At 46.0% G+C, this 22,902-nt stretch overlaps 2 protein-coding genes and 1 long non-coding RNA gene across 9 annotated transcripts in view; 2 read left to right on the top strand and 1 right to left on the bottom strand.

Annotated features, from left to right (window-relative positions):
- LOC135808706 (sushi, von Willebrand factor type A, EGF and pentraxin domain-containing protein 1-like) overlaps positions 1–6,132 on the top strand; it is a 33,197-nt gene extending 27,065 nt beyond the window's left edge. The window contains exons 12-14 of the mRNA XM_065321932.1: positions 4,270–4,301; positions 4,962–4,997; positions 5,309–6,132. Of these exons, the coding sequence (XP_065178004.1) occupies positions 4,270–4,301; positions 4,962–4,997; positions 5,309–5,560 (320 nt within the window). The 3' untranslated portion in view covers positions 5,561–6,132. The remainder of the gene's footprint in view (positions 1–4,269; positions 4,302–4,961; positions 4,998–5,308) is intronic.
- On the bottom strand, positions 4,568–22,828 carry LOC135808710 (uncharacterized). 4 transcript variants are annotated; one of them, XR_010552110.1, is made up of 4 exons: positions 22,620–22,828; positions 21,585–21,682; positions 5,465–21,305; positions 4,568–5,156 (listed from the first exon to the last, which is right to left on the bottom strand). It is a non-coding gene; the product is annotated as an uncharacterized LOC135808710 (long non-coding RNA). The 4 variants fall into 4 exon arrangements; XR_010552107.1 differs by lacking the exon at positions 4,568–5,156 and having other exon boundaries at positions 5,689–6,127; positions 6,524–21,305; XR_010552109.1 differs by lacking the exon at positions 4,568–5,156 and having other exon boundaries at positions 5,689–9,638; positions 9,675–21,305.
- LOC135808705 (sushi, von Willebrand factor type A, EGF and pentraxin domain-containing protein 1-like) overlaps positions 5,591–22,902 on the top strand; it is a 40,151-nt gene continuing 22,839 nt past the window's right edge. For 3 of the 4 annotated variants that reach the window (XM_065321929.1, XM_065321930.1, XM_065321928.1), the window contains exons 1-4: positions 5,591–5,621; positions 21,249–21,284; positions 21,640–21,711; positions 21,812–21,865. In XM_065321929.1, the coding sequence (XP_065178001.1) occupies positions 5,607–5,621; positions 21,249–21,284; positions 21,640–21,711; positions 21,812–21,865 (177 nt within the window). In that variant the 5' untranslated portion in view covers positions 5,591–5,606. Of the gene's footprint in view, positions 5,622–21,248; positions 21,285–21,639; positions 21,712–21,811; positions 21,866–22,902 lie in introns of those variants that run through there. The other variant, XM_065321931.1, reaches the window with a different exon arrangement.

The raw sequence follows: 22,902 nt of genomic DNA, 5'->3' as shown, positions 1-22,902 counted from the left end.
GGTTTGAAGGAGTTTCGTTTTGGAAATAATTATTGAATGCAGATGGAGAATACCCAGTTACTTCTGGGTGTCGAAAATTGACATTAAAGCTTTTCGTTTCGCGAAAACTATTGGTAACCCCGGACGGCCCCTTATGGTTAGGCCATGGTGAAAAATTACCTTTGATTCTCAAGTACGCGCACACCGATTTTTGGCGGCGCACCGACGATTTTTTAATTTCTATGCATGCATGTGTGCGCATGAAAACGGTCAATGCGAAAGGCATGAATCAGGGAGTAGTAAAATACCGGTATTTTTCTACTCCCTGGCCTGAATAATAAAATAATTATATGAACCTGTGACGTACATATGTGTTACCCTATCTTTAGAAATAAAAAAATTGTGGGAAATAAAATAAAAAATCGCTCGCTCGCACCGATTTTCACAGGCTCATGACCTGAGAATCAACTTATTTGTTACCATGGCCTTACCTTGATTGCTTTTGAATCGAGAGCGTGGGCCACAAGCTTGGCTCCCATAAGCCAAGATCAGGTCCGGGAGGCAAAGGTTTTTATCCAAAGATTATGTGCACATTATTCGAGTACAGACAACTCTCAACAGAGAGATTTCAAAGATGACTCGACATGAACGGATACTCAAGTAGAAGTTGAACGTTCAAAAAATACACACAAAATGCACAAAGAAGGTGTAAAGTAGAGTTTGACACGTTCAGTGCACAACTGGCGAAAAACGGGAAAACTGAACGGTAGACGCACCAGCGTCTGACGTGGGCAAATCGGTTGCAAGTACTTGCCTGAAGTAAAAAGTTCAAACAGTTTCCTTTGATAAAAGCGCGCCATGCCGTACTGTATCGTAGCGATTTGGTTCGCTGGAGAGTGGTGGTTTTGTGAAGTGCGTCAGGCCGCGACAGAAAAAGCACAAATGCGGTGTGACTCCACGTCAGCGTCAAGTGTCACCACTATAATTTTTGTAGTTATCTTCATGAGAGAGGTTCCGCATAATGTAATTGCGTTAGTAAAAAATGTAGTCGATCTACGGAAAGTCTTACGTAAACTGCATGCGCATCTGGGTTCCGCTATACGGAGTTTCCAATCACGTAGCTGCCCTTGGCAACTCCGAACGCGGCAGTGTACGACCAGATCGACCTGGGAGAGAGTCATAAATTTGTACCCCAATCCACTTACGTACCAGCTACGTTATCAGAGCCCTATCTACGTACTCTCCGTAGACAACTTTCCGTAAGTGGAGTGCAAACTCGCGAATGGCACGTATTCATCTAAAATGGCGGACACCCACGTTGCATACATGGTATGGGCGCACGTGAGCCACGCTGTGGGGACACTTGTTCGATTCCGCACACAAATGTATACAAATGCGTGGAAAAGAAGTTTCTCTAATCGCTGGAACTTGTGAGTTTTTTTCCGATATAGACTACTGGTCTTCAAGGTATACAATAGTAGTGACCCAACAAAGTGGAATTTGCGGAATACAACGTTCGAGACGGCTCAACAAGTCAAGAGTAAAGTGCGAATTTACTATGTACGCAAATGAGAAAACCTACTTGTTTCCCCGCAGCGCTAGTCACGTGCGCCTTCATTGAATACCGTATTATCTCTAAGACTCTAATATAAGCACGGTCCTTTATTTTTTCAATGTACCTCCGCCCCGTGCTATTAATGGAGACGTTCCTTTATTGGAGACTGTTCCATTATTATTTCAACCTCATTTCAGAGGCATGTTGCCATGCCAAATTCATGTATGACACACACATTTCAGGGGTTTTTTCGCCAGTACAGATAATGAATTTAGACAGTGTGCCTATAATGGAGACTGAGCACTTTATTATTTGAATGCCGCCCCAAGGTGTTCTATTATTGGAGACGTGCTATTATTGGAGACTGTGCTTATATTAGAGACTAGCAGCACCCGGCCAGCGTTGCCTGGCCGAACGTGGCATGCGGGCGAAGCAAGTACATGAACAGCACACGTGCTCAGCACGTGGTGGTGGCTACACGATTCGCACGCTTCGCGTGCTCAGTGCTTCTGTGGCTGCTTCCGCTAGCTACACGATTCGCACGCTTTGCGTGCTCAGTGCTTCTGCGGCCGCTAGCTACACTGTTCGCACGCTTCGCGTGCTCAGGGCAGCGCTGCTCCGCAGCGCTTCTGCGTAACACACAGACAAACACACGTCACAGGTGCCTCTTCTTTATAGTATATATAATACGGTATGTGCCATTCACGGGCTTTTCCCGCCCACTACGGAACCTCTCTATTATTACTAACTGGCACCATGGTGTACAGTATATACTCGTACTCCAATGCAAATGAAACTCGTGGGGTTGGCTCCCAAAGCAAAACCAGAGCCGGGAGGCATCGGTGGTGATCACGTGCATACAGTCCGAGCATCAAAACCTTCTACATATGAACCGCTACAGAATGTGCCCCGATGCTACGACAGACACGGTTGCCTATTCGAGCGTGCTTGGGACAGTAAGGGTCTCTTGGTGACGGACACTGGATGATACTGTCCCTCAGATACTTGCTATTCCGCGGCCGCGTTGTTTTCCGCGATTTGAACAAAAGTCCGTGCTATCCGCGATATTTGAAAAATCATCCGCGTTATTGTAGAAAACTGTCCTTGATACTTGAAAAGCAACCGCGATATTTGAGTCTTTCTTCGATGTTGTTTAGTTCTTCAAGCTCGTCAGTAGTTTACTTGTGAGATCGACACCAGAATGGAGAAGTTTCTGGGCAAATCAGCGGCTGACAAGTCACAAAATAAGGCTCGCGTCGAGTGTTGTCCGAGGATGGAGGAAAGCTGTCTTGCAAGCTCCTGTCAGGCAGTTGAACACAGTCAGTGCAGCACACGTACGAGTCGTACAGCATAAATCATGCATGACAAAACAGAACATCGTACACCACTACGGTACAAGTACCAAAATCGGCCGCAATTTTACCACAATAGTCCCGCAATATTTGACAAAATCCGCAATATTCCCCGCAATTTGTGGCATTTTACCTCGCAACTTTTTCCGCGATATTTCCGAAATGTCTCCGCAAGTTTCTGGAAGGACAGAATTGATACCAGTTTTACTCTCCGTGATGAAGCACTTTTACTTCGTTTATCACGGTGTCGAATAATGTATGTGAGCTTGGATAGTCACAAAGTTTTAATGACCAATTTATTTTCGTTAAACTTTGCAATTTTCTACCTTTTGCAATGATTCTCAGCGAATTTATGAGCCCGCCCGGTACGCTGCAGGCTCCGGTATAGTGCTTGTAATCTGTGCGGCGAGTATATTACGTAAAGCTAACCACGCAAGGCGTGAACCTGGTGGCACAACGGGTGGATCTTGTGCACGGTCGAAAGGTTTGTGCGACACCTGCGACTGCGACTCACAATTTATTCACCATTCTTTCTATTTGTGCGGCAACTCTAGGCACATGGACTGCACGTGTACCCAAAGTAGAAAACCATACTCCATGCACATTGTATGTTGCACTTCAAAAAGTTGAACTTGGGTCAACTTCCGCCCAAACACATACAAACATCTTGATTAGTTAAAAATAATAAACGAATAAATGAATCCAGGCAACCCTGATCCTGGCCCATGGGGCAGGGTTGCTCGCTTTCGGCCAATTTTTCATAGCAGATGAGTGGATCCTATCAAGGGGGTTATGCCAGGCTATGGACTCCTGATCCTAAGGAATCTGGGTCCGATCAAACGATCGCGGATAATACTAACCACGCATACACATACACGTGCCACTTTTGCACAAAGGTACACAGGATCAGCACTGGGGAAGGCTGCAAGAGTTCACCACTGGCCAATTATTCCAGCCATCGCCGCAGGTGATGCACCATAATCATGTGTGTATCTCACAGGATCACATAAGCTCAATCCAACAGAGATTGGAAGAGGCACTCCCAGCCCCAGCACCTACATGCGATTTGTGAGCCGATCCATTCCGGGTGCTTTGACCCTAGACCGGCACACACACACACCCAAGGCAGCACGATGCAATAGAGACCACAGTCATAGGCCCACACAATGCCAGACACCAATACATTGCTGAACACAATGATGCAGGTCACAAACTACACACCGGCTTGACTGGGACAAAAACTGTAGGCCCATTACAAAACACAGTACATGCCGATACCGAAATAAACCATGCAGGCGTTGCGTGGCCGCATGCACCACACAACAAAGCACCGTTTTGTCGGATATGTAACAGCTTTGTATTTTGTGGTTTTTATCCATCCAGATTTGACTGCGCTAAACGCAGCATCACGACAGGTAAGGACCAATGACTCTAGTAGGATCACACAACAGATAGACAGTGTAATCACTAATCTTTATGAATACTGAGAAGCTTCGAGAAGAAAGCATTCAAAACTCGCCACATGCAGGCCAGCAACTGCACTGAAAGAAAAGAAAAAAAGAAAAAAAGAAAAAGCCCACCACCACCCTCAGGTTCTAGCTAGCATCTTGGTACAGACCACCAGAAACACTGCCAAAACCCTACACTTTCTTGCAAAAAAAAAAAAAAAAAAAAGCTGAAAAGGCCCACCACCACCCTCAGAATACAACCTAGCTCTTTCCTGCATAGCAAACTACAAAATGCACATACCCTGCCTAGCAACACATGCAAGTACTTGAAAGTATATAACAGCACTACTGATGCCATGCAGGAAAGAGCTCATAGCTGGATTCCTACACATTCTAGAAAGTAATAAAAAGCAAAAAAAAACATTTTTGAATGGCTGACATTATCATAGTGACCTATTGTATAAATGTAAGCATGCACCAATGATTCTATCGTCTTCATTTGCCTTTGTGTACAGAGTGCAAAGCAAAAAAAAACATTTTTGAATGGCTGACATATCATAGTGACCTATTGTATAAATGTAAGCATGCACCAATGATTCTATCGTCTTCATTTGCCTTTGTGTACAGAGTGCAAGCTCACTCAGCCTGGATCAATATGTGGAGGTAAATTAATAGCAACAAAATGTAATCCTGAACTCTGAACTCTATATCAAACACCTAGAATTGGATTTCAAACAACATCGAGACGTTACGTGGACCATTTCAACCGCTCCATTGTCACACTGCCTTGAGTTTCGGTATGTGTCTTGAGTGATGATAATCCTGGGTTTAGCAGGCACGCACGGAGGAAATACAGCAGCCGTATGAAGGAGGAAACAAGATTTGAGTTACCGGGTTGATTTGGCTTGATTTTACTTTCTAACTTTTCTTCCGTGTATTATCTATGTGTGACTGTCGTACCTCCACTGCTCCAGGTTATTACAACACGTGGAATCAAGGTAAGAAACGGATATCATGCGTCGTACATGTACGAGGTCATTCTCTCTATGCTTTCAATGTCACACTGGTTGAACTACACATCGGACCACAGATCATCCCTAGATGTACAGGCAAACATGCTATACACTAACTTATCCATTGTGCGTGTCCGCCTTGCAGGGAGAGCAAGGACCTCGGGGTGTGTCGGGACCCGTGGGGCTGCAAGGAGTGGCGGGTCCTCCAGGTAACTGCTCACACTGTACGACCACCTCAAGCACGACGGGCAGCAGCAGCATGAACAATGTCTCGGTAAGACCATGCATTCAGAATCACAACCATGCAACAGGACCGCGTACAGAAACACACAAACACGAAATTACAAGATTTTAAGTACCACCTTCATGTCACTTTTATTTTTACCATAAGAGTCACAATGAAGGGTAGATGCGGCTATCCCGGATGCCAAACACTAGGCCAGTCAGTCTTGTAGAAGACAGGCATTATGAGCACAGTCATTCTAGTAAGTTACTTATCCGTTTGAGAACACCAGCACTTTAGAGATACACGTGGAGCTCCAGGTCTGCACACCACGCTACACTCTTTAGCGAACTTAGAGAGAGAAGGGGGAGAACATCCACACCATGAAGTTATTCCGTAGCGAAACTTTCCCCCAGTCACGATCCAAACTATCGTCACCAGACCATCACCACCACCATAAGCACCAATCCTCAACCCCACTAGCTCAAGATAGTCAGAGCATTAGTAGAGAAGCAATAGAGAGACGAGCGACTTTAGTGCGGGGGAATTTCGGACACCTGGACCATGCGGAAACAAACAAAGGTACTACTTGGAAACAATACAACACCAACCTCATTTTCCTTACCGACATACCGGTACAGGGATGAACATGGAAGGGCAAACCACTCAGTCAATACAAGCATCACAAAACAATCACTATAGATCACACATCGGAGCTCAACAGGAATGAAAAATGAAGAAGAAAATGAAAAGGAAGGCCCACCACCACCCTCGGGCTGAAACGACCATCTCTCCCTCTCACGCCAGCACACAAGCTACAACATAAAACTGAGCAAGCTGTCGAGAGAGGGAGAGATTACACGAGGCAGCCCTACCCTTCCAAGATAACAGAATTCGGAAGACAAAGAAAGGAAAGGAAACAAGCAACCACAAGGAGTTGGAAAAAGGCTCACCGGGAATAAAGAATGACGCCGAAAGTCAGGTGAAGCCCCAGCGACGACTTGGCAGGCTGCTACGGTGGAAACAGAACACTGGCGTGTGGAGCAAGACACGGCACAGGACAGGGACAGGCATGGCAGGCCAGACAAGTGGCCACAGGCACAGGCATAGCAATGACCAATACCCACTGCACAAAGCTAGAACTGGGGCAAAAGCGAAACTTGCTACCAATGCCAAATGGACAGAGTAAAGAATTGCCATACTAGGGCATAAGCCAGAAACTAAGAAGGAAAGAAGGCTACAAAACCAGCCAGTAACTTTGTACCTACAAATCCGGTAGTATATAAGCAGCAGTCCACCAGTCAGGATGAAGCCCATGTGTGAGCGTACTGGGCAACGGAAAACCAAAGAAAACTACTAGTATGCAACGGAAGACAAACAAAACCTACAGATCCCATTCCGGCAATAGAAAAACCATAGAAACCATACTTATCCAGTACTGGACATCAGAGATGAATGAAGTATTTGAACAGATCACCATGATGACTATCATGCGGGAGGGCCCGCTAATTAACATCAATTACATACGGTAAGAACTAGTAGGAAGCTTTCAAAACACTCTCAACCCACTCAGCTGCACTCAGCGCACACGGAAAGTAAAAAGATATCGTCCACCACTGAATACACGCACTTGGCACACGATCGGTTGCATGCAACACGCACACTGAACCCACATTCAGCAACACCATCACAGACAACAAACATCCGCCATACAGCCTCACGCTACAAAACGAACTCGGACCAGTACCTTGATGCTCCCAATGAGTTTCAGTGCAGCACTCAACGTAGAAAATCCCACCCCCAAGCCTTGCACATAGATTTGACCTAGGAACAAAGAGCCAGACGCACAAAGGGCGAAAAGACACAGCAGTACTCCGGCGGAGACGGAAATCGACAATGGACACCGAAGCTGAAATAGATTTGCCTCCATGTAAGTACCCAGAGGAATGACTTGCAGCAAGTGCCTCGAGCCATGAAATAGGAACATCGCACAGGAATTCACCTAATAGCGACCACGCAGTACCGATCACACCAACAAACTCTACACAGACAAAAATCACACACCTGAACGAACGACACACACGCTGCAGGCAAAAAAAAGAAACTGCCCAACATACCGAAGAACGAACATGGAACACGGAAACACAATGGCAACCGAAAAAAATATCCAGAAGAGGACATAGAAGTAACACATGATCATACGACCTGATCCAAGAAACGAACGAGGCTTCCGCTTCATTAGACGCCGGAAAATAAATCAACGAAGGACGTTTACTTCTTTTTTTTGAGACACCTTTAGAACCTAGAAATGCCAGGAAGAATCACACGGAGGAACACGTCCACACACACACGCCAAACAAAGCAACGATCCAACTAGGCAGAATACCGTCCTTCAGCGCGCGCCCTCTCTCTCCATCTCTCCCACAGTCCTCCACGGACACACACACAAACCAGGCGAAGACAGCAAGCGCCCATCTAGCATCCCCGCCGTCTGAACCTAGAAATGTGCAAAGAACCACACAGGCAAACGCACCCACACCAACACCCAAAGAAGAAGAAAAACGAGCTGCAAAGCCCTCGAGAGATGACCCCACTGGCGACGACCATGCACTCAAAAATCCTGAACATAGGAAACACCAGGAAACAGCAAGCCCACAGCGCACACAGGCCAAAAAGAAATAGAAAAAAAAGCGACAGACGACTCAACTGTGCAACCGCCGAGCGTATCTGCGACAGCACTTTTAAACAGCCTCTCCCATTCTTTGTCCTGGATTAAGCCATGAAGGACACAGACATAACCGGGACAGCAACATGCACACAACAGCAAAGAACACCGAAATGCTAGCAGACCAGTACGAAAGCAATCGAAGCGGTGCCGATCATACCAACAAACTCCACACAGACAAAAATCACACACCTGAACGAACGACATACACGCTGCAGGCAAAAAAGAAGCCGCCCAACATACCGAAGAACGAACATGGAACACGAAAACATCTAAAAAATGAACGTGTAACAAAATTAAATGATCATACGACCTGATCCAAGAAATGAGGCTTCCTCTTCATTGGATGGCTGAAATTACTTTACTTCTCTTTTGAGACATCTTTAGAACCTAAAAATGCCAGGAAGAATCACACGGAGGAATACGTCCACACACACACACACGCCAACTAAGCGACGGTCCAACTATGCAGGATACCTTCAGCGTCCTCTTTCTCTCGCTCCATCTCTCCCGCAGTCGTCCACGGACACAACACACACAAACCAGGCCAAGACAGCAAGCGCCCACCTAGCATCGCCAAACAAGGGACAGGCAACCACATGCTGACCTCAAGCAATTATGAAAGGGAATCTAGCGGAAATTGCTAGTAACATACAGGTATACGACCTGATCCAAGAGACGATATCTCCTATGCAACGAAGTTGAATCGGCGAAAGTGAACTGCTTTTTTGAAATACCACGTGAACCTAGAAATGTGTAAAGAATCACACAGACGAACACACCCACACCAACACCCAAAAGAAAAAGAGCCGAACTGCACAGCCCTTGAGATGAACCCGCTGGCGAAGATAATGCACTCGCTCCGAAATCCTGAACAAAGGACATACCGGTTTATAGCAAACCCACATTGCACAGGCAAAAAACGCAGACACACACACACACCCACACCAACACCCAAAGAAAAAGAACCGAACTGCACAGCCCTCGAGAGATGACCCTACTGACGAAGATCATGCAATCGCTCCAAAATCCTGAACAAAGGACACACCGGGATATAGCAAGCCCACAGCGCACACAGGCAAAATAAAAAACGCCGACCCAACTGCACAACCATCGAGCGTATCTGTGACCGAGCTTTTAGCACTCTCTCCCTTCCCTTGTCCTGGATGAAGCCATGAAGGACACAGACACAACAGGGACACCAAGCGTGCACATGATAGCGAAGAAAATCGAAGTGCTAGCAGATGGGTACGAAAGCAATCCAAGATTAAAATCTCGTGAAAATAGGAAACATACGAAAACGACATCCACAGATTACAGGCAGGAGCGAAACCATGGAATACCTCCACCCAAACACGCCAATAGAAACCATGGAATACCTCCACCCAAACACACGGCAATAGAATAAAAGCTGCACTCAAAGCAAATATAACAGGTGAAAACACGACGACAGCTTACGCTACCTACCAACCCGCCGACGGAGCAAAAAGCAAATTCCTGAATGTAAAGAAAGAAACCGCATACACAAACAGGAAGACCCAGCAAAAATCCCGCCGAAGAGCACACCCAGGTGATCTTAAAAAGCTGAAAAATGCGCTTCAAACAGCTTACAGGCTGAACAAGTGCCAACGGACAGAGGAAGTTAGGCAAATGGTCATGCTTACGCCAATAGACAATGTTCACCTTTTGTCTCTGCTGCAATGGCATGCGCAAACACAACTAAACGGCGACACGAGAGTGACATTTGGGTTTTACCAGGTGATGATGATAGCAGGTTGCAACAGAACCATGAACAGTCACAAAGAAGACGGGAAGAAATTCACGAAAGAGAGTATGTACGAAGACACTAAAATGCTGAAGGGATTAGACTTGGAGCAACAGGAAGCAAGGACAACCACGAAAGAGGCAACGCAGAGCAATGGAGATTAAGGGCATTGTGAAAAGGCTACGTCGAAAAGAGCTGTCTAGAAGGGATCATGCAGAACGTACAGAAACTACAGCCACGACGCAGAAGCAATGTTTACCTGCATGTCCAGCAACCAGCCAGCATGAAGCTGAAAACATGACCTTGAGAGCCGGAAGGCGACATCAGCCGTCAAATGTGTCCCTAAAAGGCGAAACCCAGAAGAAATAAGTCCTCATCCCCTTCCCAATAAAGTTGCCCGAGCACAATTCACCTCCGTGGACTGCAGCAGAAAAAAAGATTACCATGCTGTCTTGTCTGCCTTCAAGTTGACTGACATCAGAGCTGATCTCATTCGTCAAAATGTCATCTGAGAATTAGCCATTACCTATGCAGTGTGAATGTTAGGACCTGTACCCTTCCCTATCATTGACCACCGGATGAGCATGCAAGCAACTAAACAGCAACACAGGTCTACTTAGGCATGTCCAGAAGACGTCTTCCTTGGAGTCAACGAACTGACGGAGACCCTGAACCCACCGAGCCTACTGCAGTCCAGCAAACAAGAACAAGAGCCGACACAGAATACACCCCACAAGAAAGGGCAACCCCATACGAAGAAAGAACACAACCAGACAGCCTCACTTTCACACCACTCAGATAACTGCCCTACAAACGAAGATGACGGGTGTAGGCGATAGCAACCCTCTCTTTAGTTTCTTTGTACAAGCAAATAAAGACCCTAGCAGAACTGCCTTTTATGTCGGTGGAAGCAGGACAGGAGGTAAAAGTTACACAACGCAGTAAACGTACGTTAGGGGAGACATCGAAAGAAACTTGATCGTTTAGTGTTAGTAGAAAAGGTTTCAGCAGAAATCGTTTTACACACACCGGTAATATGTAGACCACTAGGCCAGAAAATTATAGTTTAAAAACAACACCTTTTCTTCCATAACGTTTCTTCAGAACTTTTGTCCCGTATTTAATTTTCTTGACTAGAGCCCCGACGCCGAGTACCCGGAGACGTGGCTGGTCATCTGGTGACGTAGAAGTGACTTTATCCTGCTGCATTACTTGAAAAACCAGACAAAAACCAAAATCCCCTACATGCTACCCTTATTTACGCCATGCTGAACAGGGGAATAGACACTTGGCAGCATATCACCACCTGACAAAGTAGTTGGCCGAAATCGGCAATGCTTTGGAATTCTACTACATGGAACTTCAATATTGACATATATGCACTTACTACCTATGTTGAATTAGGCAGTGGGATGAAGCAAACCTCACTTCAGCGAGTGCACGCTTGCCTGGGACCACGGTGTAGTGAAGGCCATGCCTAGCAATGGTTACTTCAAAGTAGCTCTACATACAACGACTCCAGAAACAGAAGAAAAAGAACAGCCCGATGCGCGGCACCAACTTGCGCTGTGCACCCAGTGCGCTTCTGTGGCTGAAGACCTGTGCACCGGCGAGGCAGCCCAAGGTCCTGCTTCTTAGACACTCTCGGTGTTTGCCTAACGAAGAGACAGAAGACCACAGCCCTACAAACACCTGGACCCACTAAAGAGAACATATATATTTTCACCGCTAGGAGGCATGTTCTTAGTTGAAGTGTCTAGAAGAAAGGACGCAAAAAAGAGAGATGAAACCTGTAAACTGATTTAGGACGTGTAGTTGCGTAGTGGAAGAACCACAGGCCTACAAAGAAACGGGAAAATCCTTACATGGTTTTACGTAAGACTTGATTTTGTATTTCTGGAGACCTGGTCTGAAGTCATCCGATGGCGGGTGAACCAGCTTGACCCACACCGTGTCTCAGCGAGTAGACAGACATGTGCACCGGCGAGGCAGCCCAAGGTCCTGCTTCTTAGACACTCTCGGTGTTTGCCTAACGAAGAGACAGAAGACCACAGCCCTACAAACACCTGGACCCACTAAAGAGAACATATATATTTTCACCGCTAGGAGGCATGTTCTTAGTTGAAGTGTCTAGAAGAAAGGACGCAAAAAAGAGAGATGAAACCTGTAAACTGATTTAGGACGTGTAGTTGCGTAGTGGAAGAACCACAGGCCTACAAAGAAACGGGAAAATCCTTACATGGTTTTACGTAAGACTTGATTTTGTATTTCTGGAGACCTGGTCTGAAGTCATCCGATGGCGGGTGAACCAGCTTGACCCACACCGTGTCTCAGCGAGTAGACAGACATGTGCACCGGCGAGGCAGCCCAAGGTCCTGCTTCTTAGACACTCTCGGTGTTTGCCTAACGAAGAGACAGAAGACCACAGCCCTACAAACACCTGGACCCACTAAAGAGAACATATATATTTTCACCGCTAGGAGGCATGTTCTTAGTTGAAGTGTCTAGAAGAAAGGACGCAAAAAAGAGAGATGAAACCTGTAAACTGATTTAGGACGTGTAGTTGCGTAGTGGAAGAACCACAGGCCTACAAAGAAACGGGAAAATCCTTACATGGTTTTACGTAAGACTTGATTTTGTATTTCTGGAGACCTGGTCTGAAGTCATCCGATGGCGGGTGAACCAGCTTGACCCACACCGTGTCTCAGCGAGTAGACAGACATTTGAGTTCCAGTGCGGAACATGGAAGAACCCGGTCACCTATGCCTGACAACACGGGAAGGCAATAGAGAACAGCCAAAACAATGCCCCAAAGCCAAGACCGGTGTAGTATCTAGAAACAAATGAAAAATAACTGGATGTACGAACACTGAGAGCGATTTGTCTTACTGATCTCATCTAGGCTTTATGGATGCGACTTGTTTGCGGACACATTTATATGTTCCGGATTTCCCAGCTAGACCCTGGACAGTGGAGCCTGCACACTTGAAAGATAGAAAAACGAGGAAAAAACGACCAAAGGCACAAAAGCCATGTGCATTTCTTTCTTACGGCCGAGACCCATTTTGCGTAGCCAATATGGGACAGGCGCTTTTCCTTCCCCCTCCTGCAGACGACCTAACTGAGACAACTGCCTTCACAGGGCAGCACGAGCTACGGCTCTAGTTTGTCAGAGATGAGGTATGCCTACTGAACAACACACGACAGAAGAGCACAGCAGCACAAAACCCCAAGAGCAAACAAGGGCAGCAGGAACGGGGATGGCAAAACTAGCCTTATTTCAGCGAGTAAATAGGCATGCGAGTTGCCAGCTATCCGTGTGGGAAGTGGAAGACCCCATTCAAGTATGCCTGACAATGGCGGAAGGATACAAAACTAAAATTTCACCGGCCACAAGATGCATGAAGTGTCATGAAAACAAATAATAATATTTTGATGTACGAACACTGAGAGCGATCTGTCTTACTGATCTCCTCTAGGCTTTATGGATGTGACTTGTTTGCGGACACATTTACTTGTTCTGGATTTCCCAGCGAGACCCTTGACAGTGGAGCCTGCACACTTGCATATTTGGAAGAAAGATAGAAAAACGAGGAAAAAACGACAAAGGCACAAAAGCCATGTGCATTTCTTTCTTACGGCCGAGACCCATTTTGCGTAGCAAATATGGGACAGGCGCTTTCCCTTCCCCCTCCTGCAGACGACTTGACTGAGACAACTGCCTTCACAGGGCAGCACGAGCTGCGGCTCTAGTTTGTCAGAGGGGAGGTATAACTACTGAACAACACACGACAGAAGAGCACAGCAGCACAAAACCCCAAGAGCAAACAAGGGCAGCAGGAACGGGGATGGCAAAACTAGCCTTATGTCAGCGAGTAAATAGGCATGCGAGTTGCCAGCTATCCATGTGAGAAGTGGAAGACAATGTTATGCCTGACAACGGAGGAAGGATACAAAACAAAAAATTCACCAGCCACAAACCAAGCGTCATGAAAACGAATAACTGGATACACGAACACTGAGAGCGATTTGTCTTACTGATCTCCTCTAGGCTATTTGGATGTGACTTGTTTGCGGACACATTTACTTGTTCTGGATTTCCCAGCGAGACCATGGACAATGGAGCCTGCACACTTGCATACTCAGAGGAAAGAGAGAAGACAAAAAGAAACAAGAGACCCGACTGCTGCTGTAGCCTGTTCAGGACATCAGCTTTTCCTTCCCCTTCGTGTAGACGACCTGACAGAGACGACTGCCGTAACGGGGCAGAGTGTGGTGTGGATCTAGTTTGTCAGAGACAAGGTATGCCTACTGAGCAAGAAGACAGAAGAGTACACGAGCACAAAACCGGAGGAGCAGACCAGGAATATCGGGGACCATCCATACATACGAGGCGGAGATCACATTACACATTCGCTTTAGGATGTCAACGGCTTTCCTTAGACTTGATTGTGATGACCCGTGTACACCGTTTAGACAATTTGGAGAGTTTCTCCGACCTTGGTCGATATCGGGATCTGTGATGTTGACAGTGTAGAAAAAAAACAAAAGAGTACGGTCCTGTGGTTGGTATTGGTTGGTAGCAGATACGAATCATCTAGCTTGTCAGAATCCAAAGGACCACCCAGCCTTGTCTATATTATTTACATTGGAAGGAGAATCAACCACTTACTGTGACCGGGTATGTGATCACTCGTACTTCATGTGATCAAGTGGTTTGAAAGACGTTTGTTGACATGACAATAGACACTGACTTTATACCATATGGCAAGGAAGGGAGTGTTGAAGACCGGGTTGTAAATTATCCTTTTGGTGATTAGGTGGGTTGCCTAAAATACTTTTTCCAAGAAAGATGTGTATGTACTTTTGGCCAGACCTTGTCAAGGAGTTACAGATGCGATCTTGGTATTAGCTTGGCTTGTTCTGTGGTCATCTTTCAGTGTGTGGGTGTGCACCTGACTAGAAGGAGAAACAAACCAAACAAAGAAACAAACCAAACAAAAAAAAAAAACAACTCCCCCTACCCGAAATAAAAAGGATATCGAGCACCGATATCTGCATATCACCAATGTAGTCAAATCTGGGCAACAATGCGTTGTGGACTTGGAACAGCAGCGCTGTACTACACAATACGTCAATAGCCTTACTGATGTGCGCTTTTTTCCAGGAAAGTGCGGAGCCATCAATGGTGGATCTCGCGCATTTGCTTGTACCCAACAGTTTCTGATGCAGACTGCCCGTGGAAGCCTAGATACTAATAGAGAAGACTCAAGAAAAGGAAACACGGAGATGCCCAATAGAAGGCAAGCGGTGGACGGAAATCTCCCTGGCTTTACAATGGAGATGCATCCTTCAGAGGCTGGCTGTTGTACAATTACCCTTGTTTCAGATGTGATGTGCCTACTAAAAGAAAAGAAAGAAAAAGAGCACAGCTCCATGCCAACCCCTATCCCCCTCAAGAGAAGAACCAAACACTGCAAACCGTGTTGCTGGCATAACAATGGAGAGAAGTAGATTTCATAACTGGCTTGACAAGAATAGCTTTGTGACTCGATGGCCAAGCTACTTACAGTTTTACTAACCATGATCCAAATTCCCTTTTGTGTTTCGTTCCGGACAGTGAAACCCACTGTACATTTCTTCGTTTGTTTCTTTGCCTTGAGAGGAGCCCTTTGATAGTGATCTATTCAGCTTGGCCTATTCCCAGCTGGAGTGGCACTGGTAGAAGCAGACAACGAGAACACCCTCTCCTAACCCTACACATGCACATGATGGCGAAGTACGGAACTGTCTGGACTGTAGAAATGACCCGATAGGCAATGCAGCGCTGGACATTATTGTGTGGAATGTTGAACATGATCAGCAATTACAGTGGGAGGTTGCAGTGTTGTGCATCACCTTGATTTGTTACAGTAGTGCAGGCAGCACCAGTTTCTTATTTATTTTGTTTTACCAGGTGTGTGATCAGTTGTCCTTCCTGTGATCGGGTTTGGTTTGCTTACAGTAACGCGCCAAGAAGTATAGGTTGAAATATACCTAGACACTGTCAAAATATGTTGTATAGACGCCATCGCGTCGAAGAGTAACTTAGTTGACATTACGGCGCCAGCCAGCCAGTAGTGATTATCGAAGAACAGTTTGTCATTGTCCACGACCTTACTTCAGTGTGTATGGAATAATACGATGCCTTGTCACCACTGTGTAGTAAGGACAGCATATGCTGTATACCTGCTAGAGAGGGAAGATGAATCGAACAAAAACAAAAACAAACAAAAAACAAAAACAAAAAGAAAGCCCGTCCCCTCGCAGCGAAAAGCAGAACCCAGCCAGAAATAGAAAGATTTTGAGGCAACTCCCGACTGTTGCTGCCTCGCAGACATAGAACAAGAGCGTGTGAACGTGCGAAATTCTGATTAGAAGTGCTTCAGATTCCCTTCTCTGTACGGGACAGAAGTGCTAAGCATCCAATCAATGTGTCTTACTACTGTGGGATTTATCCGTGGAGTTTGTAGCGTGGAGTTCATAGCCCTTCTTCATACTACGAGACCACTGGTCCATTGCGGCCTTGATTACTAATACACAAGAATCAATATAATTATAAGGAAGAAGAAACATGGAGGTGCCTAAAGCACCGTGCGCTGACTGGACCGTGGTTCCCTGGCTTCTCTTTCAGATGGCGACATTACGTTTCAATGGGTGGTGCATGGTGTGTGGTGCAGTTCACTGCTGTTCCACGAGATCTGGAAGGCCTGGTGAAAAACAGAGAAAAGAGTACAGGTACACCTCCACCCCAACCTAACACCCCTTCAAGAAAGTAGAGCTGAACAATGCAGCTAGAAACTAAATTTCTTCAGCGAGATTCTTGAAGGTAAACAAAGGCTGTCCATGTATCATGTGAGAGACGAACTGAGTGTGCGTACAAGTAGGCATGCTGACCAAGAGAGGTGAGAGGTATCTTGCTACGATATGTGTACCTTGACTGATTTACCTACACTTTTACAACTGTGCAAATCTACCTTTACCAGATCATGGCCTTCTGAATGCCTGTGGTGTATGTAACCAACACGTTTCTGACGCAGACTGCCCATGGAGCCCTAAATACTAGTAGAGGACTCAAGAAAAAGAAACACGGAGACGCCCCCAAACAAGGAGTGCGTGGAAACCTCCTCGTCCAGAGACTTTTTCCTTCAGATGTGCCTACTAAAAAAAAGAAAGAAAGAAGAGCACAGCTCCATGGCAACCCCCACCCCCTCAAGAGGAGGGCCAAACACTGCAAACAGCGTGGTGCAGAACACTGGAGTGAAGTAGATTTGAACGTTTCAGAACCCCTGACCGACCTGACAAGAACACCCTTCACTGCAAACAGTGTGGTGCATAATGGAATGAAGATTCGAACGTTTCAGAACTCTGACTTGACAAGAATTGCCATGTGACAAAGTGGCCAAGCTAACTTGAGACTTACAGATTTTACAAACCGTGATCAGTTTACTTTTTACAGATGTTTCTTCATGTGGTTTCTTTGCCTTGAGTCGAGCCCTCGGAGAACGATACTTTCAGCTTGCCTCATCCTAACGAGAGGCATCAGTAAAGGCAGACAAGGAAAACACCCTCTTCCAACCCTAAACCTGTCGCAAACGTACGAACCTGGTGGGTGTGTAGAAATGACTTGATAGGCAAGGTACTTGAAGTAGCAGACAGGGCTGTGTGTGGAATGTTGAACGTGATTAACAATTACGTTGGAGGTTGCAGTGTTGTGTATTGCCTTGACTTCATCTGATCGTGCAGGCAACGTCAGTTTTTTTCTAATTTTTTAGCAGGACGGTGTGTGATCAGTGTGTTGAAGTGACTTAGAGAGAGGACTTAGGCTGACATTACCAAACCAGCCAGGCGATGTAGTGATTTACGAAGAACAGCTGTTTGTGATAGTCCGCGACCTTACTTCAGTGTGCTTGGAAAATACGATGTCTTGTCACCACTGTGTGTAGTAAGAGCAGCATATGCGGTACATGTATACCTGCCACAGAGGGGGAGATGAATCAAACAAAAACAAAACAAAAGAAAAAGGAAGACGGGCCCCCTGACGAACCCAGCCAAACACCAAGGTAGAAGCAGGTACACATGCAGGACTCTTGACATGGGCAAAACAGACTGCTGCTAAATGTTAGAGCAGGAGTGCTATGTCTGATCAATATGTCTTACTGCAGTGGGATCTTTACGTGGAGTTTGTGGCCGTTCATACTACGAGACGACTCAAGAAAACATGCCAAAGCTAGGAAGAGGATGGCTTGCAGAGTAGACCAAACACCTTTTGCCGGTTTACGGAGGCCTTGATTACTAAGAGAAAAGAACCAAAAAAAGAAGAAGAAGAAACATGGTGCCCAAAGCACCGGGGGCACACTGGACCGTGTTTCCGGGCTTCTCTTTCAGACGACATTGCGTTTCAATGGGTGGTGCATGGTGTGTGGTGCAGTTCACTGCTGTTCCACGAGATCTGGAAGGCCTGGTGAAAAACAGAGAAAAGAGCACAGGTACACCTCCACCCCAACCTAACACCCCTTCAAGAAAGTAGAGCTGAACAATGCAGCTAGAAACTAAATTTCTTCAGCGACATTCTCGAAGGCAAACAAAGGCTGTCTGTGTATCGTTTGAAGAGAGGAGCTAAGTGTGTACACCTAGGTTTCTGCAAACAAGTAGGCATGCTGAGCACGAACAGGTACCTTGTGTTATAACAAGTATCTTAGCCAACTATTTACTTATACTTTTATAACCATGGCAAACTACATTTACCAGATCGTGGTCTTGTGAATGTCTGCGATGTTTTCCAATTGCAGAATTGGTAGATGAATTCGGCACCGTTTTCTTGTGTATGTACTCTGATCTTTGGTGAGGCTTTGACGAGACCTAGGGATAAATAACTTGGACGAAAAGAAGAAGCACACAACCCTCCCAAGACCTATCGTGATGCATGGTGTGCAGTGCTGGATTTGACCTATTGGTCTGCAGCATGCCCAGTGTGATCGAAGGATGGAACATAACTCTAGGGACGTCAAGAACCAGTAATCTAACTGTTGCCTGAAGCACCCTGTCCAAGCCACATACAAGACATCAACTGTACTGCATGGTTGTTACAAGCTGGGCTTGATATCTGTGTCGAGCTTACGATACCCATGGTTGTTACATGTTTGGCTTGATATCTGTCGAGCTTACGATACCCATAGTCCATGGTTTTCTTCGTAGTAACTACATCTGACTGACGTACTGGCACATGCTGGTGGGCCTAGTAGAGAACTCGCACGCAACACAAGACAACCAATCCCCAAAGAAAACGCACACACCCGAACACCGTGCTTTACACTCTGTGTGTAGTAGAGGAACAATTTTACTTGGGTAACTTCTTAGAAAATACAAACTTAAGGTACCTCGGGACACCAGGTACTAGTGCTCAGAAGCCGTGATAAGAATACAAGGCCTCTCTATAGTCACGGCTTGGATATATTTACTTGCAGGCACAGAAATGCTAATACAGACAGTTTCACCAAGGTGCGAGTTGAGGGTGCGTTATCTTGCGGCAGTGGGCCGCGTTTTGACTCCAACTTCTCTAAAGAACAAAAAGAGTACAGACAAAAAAAACACCACAGCACCCTCCCAAAAAAAAGAAAAAGGTTCTGCGCGTGAATGGAGAAGAACATGGCATGGCATGACTGTATACTCTTGGTGACAGGAGTGTGCACTCTAATGGTATCACGAAGGAGTGGCAAGCAAGTGAGAGCTGTGACATAACAGTGATCTATGGTAACCCGGCCCAGTCTGATACTAGCGAACATGCTACACACTACCACATACCGTAAGAGATTAGCAGCTTAACGTTGAACTGAGGTGCACATCACACCACGATGGTGAAGCAATTAGCACTTGAGTCGTTAACTATCATCGGTTGAGAAGACAGGCTTACGGGAATGCCGGAAATGCCGATACGACGTCACACCACGATGTAGGAACAGCCATACTGGCAATAGAACAGAACGGTGAGTGGATCCACAGGATACGCACGGGACATCGGAGTTGACTTACTTGGATACAGCACGTGATTGCCATGATGAACATTAATGACATCAGACTAATGGACAGAGCACACCGTTAGCGAGTATTAGCGAGTCAGGGTTGAGTTGTCAGAAGTGAAGACAGACTCACAAGAACGTCACAGAACGATGTGGGAATAGCCATACTGGCGACTGGACAGTGAGGCAGGCAACTGGCGGGCGAAACCAGAGGACACGCACGGGACATCAGTGTTGCCACAATGTGATTGCCATGATGACCATAAATGACACCGGACATTAGGTATTCGTGGGTCAGGGTAGCTCTGAACTTCTGAAGAAAGGAGAATTTTACAGAAACACTGACAGCCACACACGAGCTATTTCAGAGCTGACAATGAGGACTAGAGTATTAGAGGCGCTTGGGACTTCAGAGATGACAGCTCCGTTGTAAGCACACATGATCACCAGGATGCACCTATAAACTGGGTTGTCTAACTAAATAGTATCCTTGCAACAAAAGCCATTTCTCAATATCAGGGCCTACATAATTATACGAGTATGGTGGGGACTTGACTCAGCCTCATTTGAAGACACCACAATTTACTACAACGACTACGACACTACCTATGGAAATAAGGAACGCACACCATGATCATTTTTTACTTTACGTGAAGATGAGCGGAGCACTGATGGATGTTGTAAAGCAGGCTGACTGGCCGTGTTTCTCACTTCTTCTGTATCCTTTTTTACTTCATGGGGACGAGCACATCATTCAGACCAATTTCCCATGGTTTTCTTCCTCTGTAGTTGACCATTGTGCATGAATCTCCTTGGATCATAGGGATGACGTGTCTCCTTGAGTAATCCTATGTGATTTTCAAATAGAGTTCAGCTCTTGTCCCGAGAACCCTAGCTGAGATTAACACTTAACGTCGGGAATGATTGCCAGATGAGATTAAACTTTTCCTGACATCAGTGCTGGCTGTCCTTTACAGGGGACTACTTGCTGGGTTAGCTTGGTTTGTAAGGTCTCTTCAAACCAAACTAGCCTATCCATGGAATATGGATGTGGTGAGCATACACATTGTACTGTGTGTGATTCTTCACTTCGCATATGTGTGTGCCTGTGTGTGCCTTTGTGTGCACAGGCACCACAAGGACCACAGGGACCACGTGGAGCTAAGGTGAGTCTGCTCCATCCGTGACTGGAGAACACAAAACACACGGACCAACACCGAAGTCCATGTACAAGTAAACCAACCAAATAAAAAGCAAACACTACAAATCATGTACCTGGGCTGGAACAACACAAAGTCTTTAGTGTTCGGTGTACTCACAACCGCAGCAGATCGCAAAGGGAAATAATACTTCGTAAACAAAGACGCCCGATGCTTTCAAAAGAGTGTTCGAAAGGGCGAGAGCGCTAGAGTTTACAAGTAGGAAACGCAATGGAAGTCACAGTAGTTGCTGAACCAGCGACTTACCTGATTCATGTAGGTGACGAACTGCCCTGTTGCTTCTTGTCGTTCGGGCATACAGGGCGAGCCTGGTAGAACAGGCAGCGATGGCAATCATGGGTTACCTGGCGAAACAGGGCAGAAAGGAGAGAAGGTAAGGACCAAAAGAAAGGCTGTACATGTATTGAATTTCAACAGATACATGTAACACTTTCCCTTTTCAAAATGTTTTTATCTACTATCGTTACATGCAGGGTGATACTGGCAGCGAAGGCGAACAAGGACGACCTGGACAAGACGGAACCAAGGCAAGTGCAACACAGACATCTGTACATGACCGACCGTATTGATGGCGACGCTACGATACAACTACTAGAATGATTTTTTAGTACATATATACGGGAACAACGAAAGGGAGACATCCCAAACTGAGACACTTCTGAAAACGAGGAAGACACAATTAAATGCAATGAAACCATTGAAATCAGTTGAGCACAAGTGTTAACACAATATGGACGAGGGGCGATTCTTCGCGAACGTTCGCGATGTTGCAAAAGGAAAGCCGAAGCCAAGGCAGATCAATTACTTTGTCAGTTTCACCGTATGGCCATGGGTGTACAAATACTCCTACGCACCACACCCACGCGGAACGCACTAGAACCCGAAAGAGGAACGAAACAACGGGATCACCCCAGCAGGCCTAGCTAGAACTAGAAGTTAGAACATCCAAGAAAACAAGACTACGAATGGTAAGTATACTGCACATCTCTAGTAATGCACTGCAGCTCAAGTAAAATCAATCAAGAAGACGAGTAGCCTCGATCCATAGTTATGGTGCCACATTCGGACTGGTTCTACACTACAATGGCCTTCAGCAGAAGGGAAGTAGCCATCAAGCATCTACAAGACTACAGCTGATAATCCCAGGCAACAGCAACATAGCAATACGGGGTAGAATACACAAAAATGAGCCCTTGCAGAAGAACAAACACAGCTCCGCCGAGGAACCAAAGAAGTGCAACAGCAAGAACAATGACAGCAACAGAGCTCATGGCTCCTTACCGGTTTAGCAAGCTCCGCGACCAAGCCAAAGTACGGCTGGTCACGGATGAAGTAGCCTCAAATGAGAAGAGGTTCATTCGGCAAGCACCGAACCAAAGCAAATACTAGTACATTGTAAACAAGCCAATGGGCTTTCTTCACGAAACGTCGCAAGACATGTTCACAAGAACAGTCAAAAAACTCAACTGCACCGAAGAAGCGAAACTACTGAACTGACAGGTATGAAGCCTTCGAGTTTTTTTTATACGCACAGTGCTCTACCCGGTATACCCACGTACTAGTC

This window comes from Sycon ciliatum, chromosome 2, assembly GCF_964019385.1.
Source record: "Sycon ciliatum chromosome 2, ocSycCili1.1, whole genome shotgun sequence".
Lineage (NCBI taxonomy): Eukaryota > Metazoa > Porifera > Calcarea > Leucosolenida > Sycettidae > Sycon > Sycon ciliatum.
This window is presented reverse-complemented; position numbering and strand designations above follow the sequence as displayed.